At 54.5% G+C, this 2,482-nt stretch overlaps 1 protein-coding gene across 1 annotated transcript in view; it reads right to left on the bottom strand.

Moving 5' to 3' along the window:
• Nucleotides 1-111: 111 nt before the first annotated feature.
• The window catches only part of Pmar_PMAR004805 (conserved hypothetical protein), a gene marked incomplete at both ends in the record, with an annotated part of 2,957 nt that continues 586 nt past the window's right edge, over nucleotides 112-2,482 (bottom strand). Inside the window, 2 exons of the mRNA XM_002769111.1 lie at nucleotides 112-674; nucleotides 933-2,449. Coding sequence (XP_002769157.1) covers nucleotides 112-674; nucleotides 933-2,449 — 2,080 coding nt within the window. The remainder of the gene's footprint in view (nucleotides 675-932; nucleotides 2,450-2,482) is intronic.

Raw genomic sequence — 2,482 nt, 5'->3', positions numbered from 1 at the left:
CTTTTTTTTTCTTTTTTTTTTCTCTATAGCAACATGCAAAATAATACAGTGCGGAGCGAACGAATACTTGGAAACGATATACAGCTGCACCAGCCCGAGAATGTGTGGCAGCTACAGCAAACCCCTGCGAGCATCTAGATGCTGCATGAGGGCCAAAAACAGCCGATTGAAGGCCTTGCGCCGCTTTAAATCGACAACCATTTCATAGAAGTGATAGGGTACACCACCTTTGACCCGTTTTCTAGCCTGCTCTAGGAGTGGACAGGAACGGAGGAGATGTCTAACATTCCCTATTGGAGCTCCGCAATCACATTCTGGGGAGGCGATTACTCCACACCTGTGAAGATGCGCAGGAGTGGGAGCCCTACCAAAAACCACGGCACTGCCAGCGGGTGTAACTTCCCCTCGACTCCATAGCCTCGCATGCGAGGCACAGTAGAAGAAGTCATTGACGCAAGTGCCTAGACCGGCCCGTTTGTCTGACCACCACTTACGCAGTGCCAGACGCCCTGCTTCGGCCTGATAACGCCTAAGGGTCTTCACACTGATTTCCGTCTCCGCAGAGACTTCCATCATGGAGGCACCCTTGGCTGCCAATTCGTCGGCTCTGTCATTAGCGAACATACCACTGTGACCAGGCACCCAGTGGAAGGTAACCTTGTCCGGGATTTCAGCTGAGAGCAGAGTGATCTGTCTCGCTTTGTCCCGCCGAGCCACCGTAGATCTCGACGACAGGATCTTGAGTACTGCTTGAGAGTCCGTGAAGACTGCCCATTCTTCCTCTCCCTCCGTCGTCAGGATAACCCAGCGGACTGCCTCAAGAACTCCGAGGAGTTCACAGTCCGTAATAGTAGCGTAAGGAGAGAGTTTCTAGTAGTTGGAATGAACTTCTACACCCTTACGATATACCACCATTCCAGCACCGGTCTTACGGTCTTTGACCACCGAGCCATCGGTGAAGATGGCATTTCCGGAGAGGAGAGCCGCCTGCGCATAGCTCTTGGCTCTTTCTTTGTCCCGGATCGTAGTCTTGACCCAAGGTTGCCATGGTAAGGTAGGCAGACCCCGCCAGTGCTGGACCTTGTCCAGACTACCTTGACTCTCTGTTAGAGTCAGACCTTTGACCGCGAGTGTCTGGTCTAGGGCCCTCGCACAACCAAGTGCGGACAGCCTTACGGCTGCAATAGTCTTGAGCTCCAAGTCTGCTGGTAAGAGACCAGCCGCGACACAAAGAGCCGCGTTGGAGCAGTTCCGTGGAGCCTGGAGGGCTATCCTCGCTACCATGGCTGTGACCTGCAGTAATGCGGACTTTGCCGTGGCGGATTCAAGCCCTTCCTTCCAGGCCGCTACTGCGTGGGCAAGGGCCGGTAAGATCGCCACCATGTAGGTTTTGATTATTTTCTTACCGGTGATCCCTGCTCGCGCCCAACCGAGGTGCCTGAGACGACCAAGTTTGGCCTTGGCTTCGGACACCTTTAACCGAATATGGTGCTGGAAAGAGAGGCGGTGGTCGATCCAGACACCGAGCACCCGTACGACTTTAACAATGTCGATAGGTGTACCATCAAGGGACAAGGCATGGTTCCCGATGGTCCTGGGTAGGAGTGCCTGGCTTTTAGCCGGCTCGTAGGACACTCCCGCTTTGGCGGCCCAAGCCAGTAGTAGAGCTTCTGCTGACTGCCACCGTTTAACCAAGGACGGGCCAGTTCCACCGGATACCACAACCGTTGTATCATCCGCATAGAGGGTCAAGCTCACGCCTTTCGCCTCCAAATTTGCGAAGTCATCTACAAGCGGCAGGGTGGATAGAAGGAACAAGAAGGGGCCCAGGGCACTGCCCTGAGGCACCCCTCGTTGAAGTTCCAGAGTGGCCACGTCTGCACCATAGACAGCCGAAACACTCTGGGCCCTCAAGTAGCCTTCAACAATGCTCACTAGATAGCGTGGGACATCGTATTGGGCCAGGGTTGCCAGGATGTGGCTGTGTTTTACCGAGCTGAACGCGTTTTGCACGTCGAGTTGGACAAGTGCAATAGGCGCGCTCTTACTCCTCTTTCTGCCAGCCCTGAACGCTTCGACCACGCGCAGGACAGCAGAGTCAACCGATTTGCCTTTGCAGAATCCATGGACAATGGGAGAGTCCAATCGTTTCTGGATCTGCGGGCAAGAGGCAAGCCGTTCTATTATGAGACGTTCGAACAGCTTGCTACCTGAACCGACCAGGCAGATTGGCCTCCAGCCGTTAGGCTTGGTGGGGTCCCTGCCGGTCTTATGAATGAAGATCCCTTTGGATGACTTCCACCCATCGGGATATATACCAGTCTCAAGAGCTTCAGTGAACTGGGTACACCAGTTGTCCTTCAGCACCTCGAGAGTATCGAGAATGATGCCATTGGTCACATCATCCTTTCCAGGGGCCGCGCTTCTCCGTAGATCATCGGCCGCCTCTCTGAGCTCAGAGTACGTGACCGCCGGGATGGGA

Source organism: Perkinsus marinus, assembly GCF_000006405.1.
Source record: "Perkinsus marinus ATCC 50983 genomic scaffold scf_1104296966464, whole genome shotgun sequence".
Classification (NCBI taxonomy): Eukaryota; Perkinsozoa; order Perkinsida; family Perkinsidae; genus Perkinsus; species Perkinsus marinus.
The sequence above is the reverse complement of the archived record's forward strand: the minus strand, read 5'-3'. Positions and strand labels throughout refer to the sequence as shown.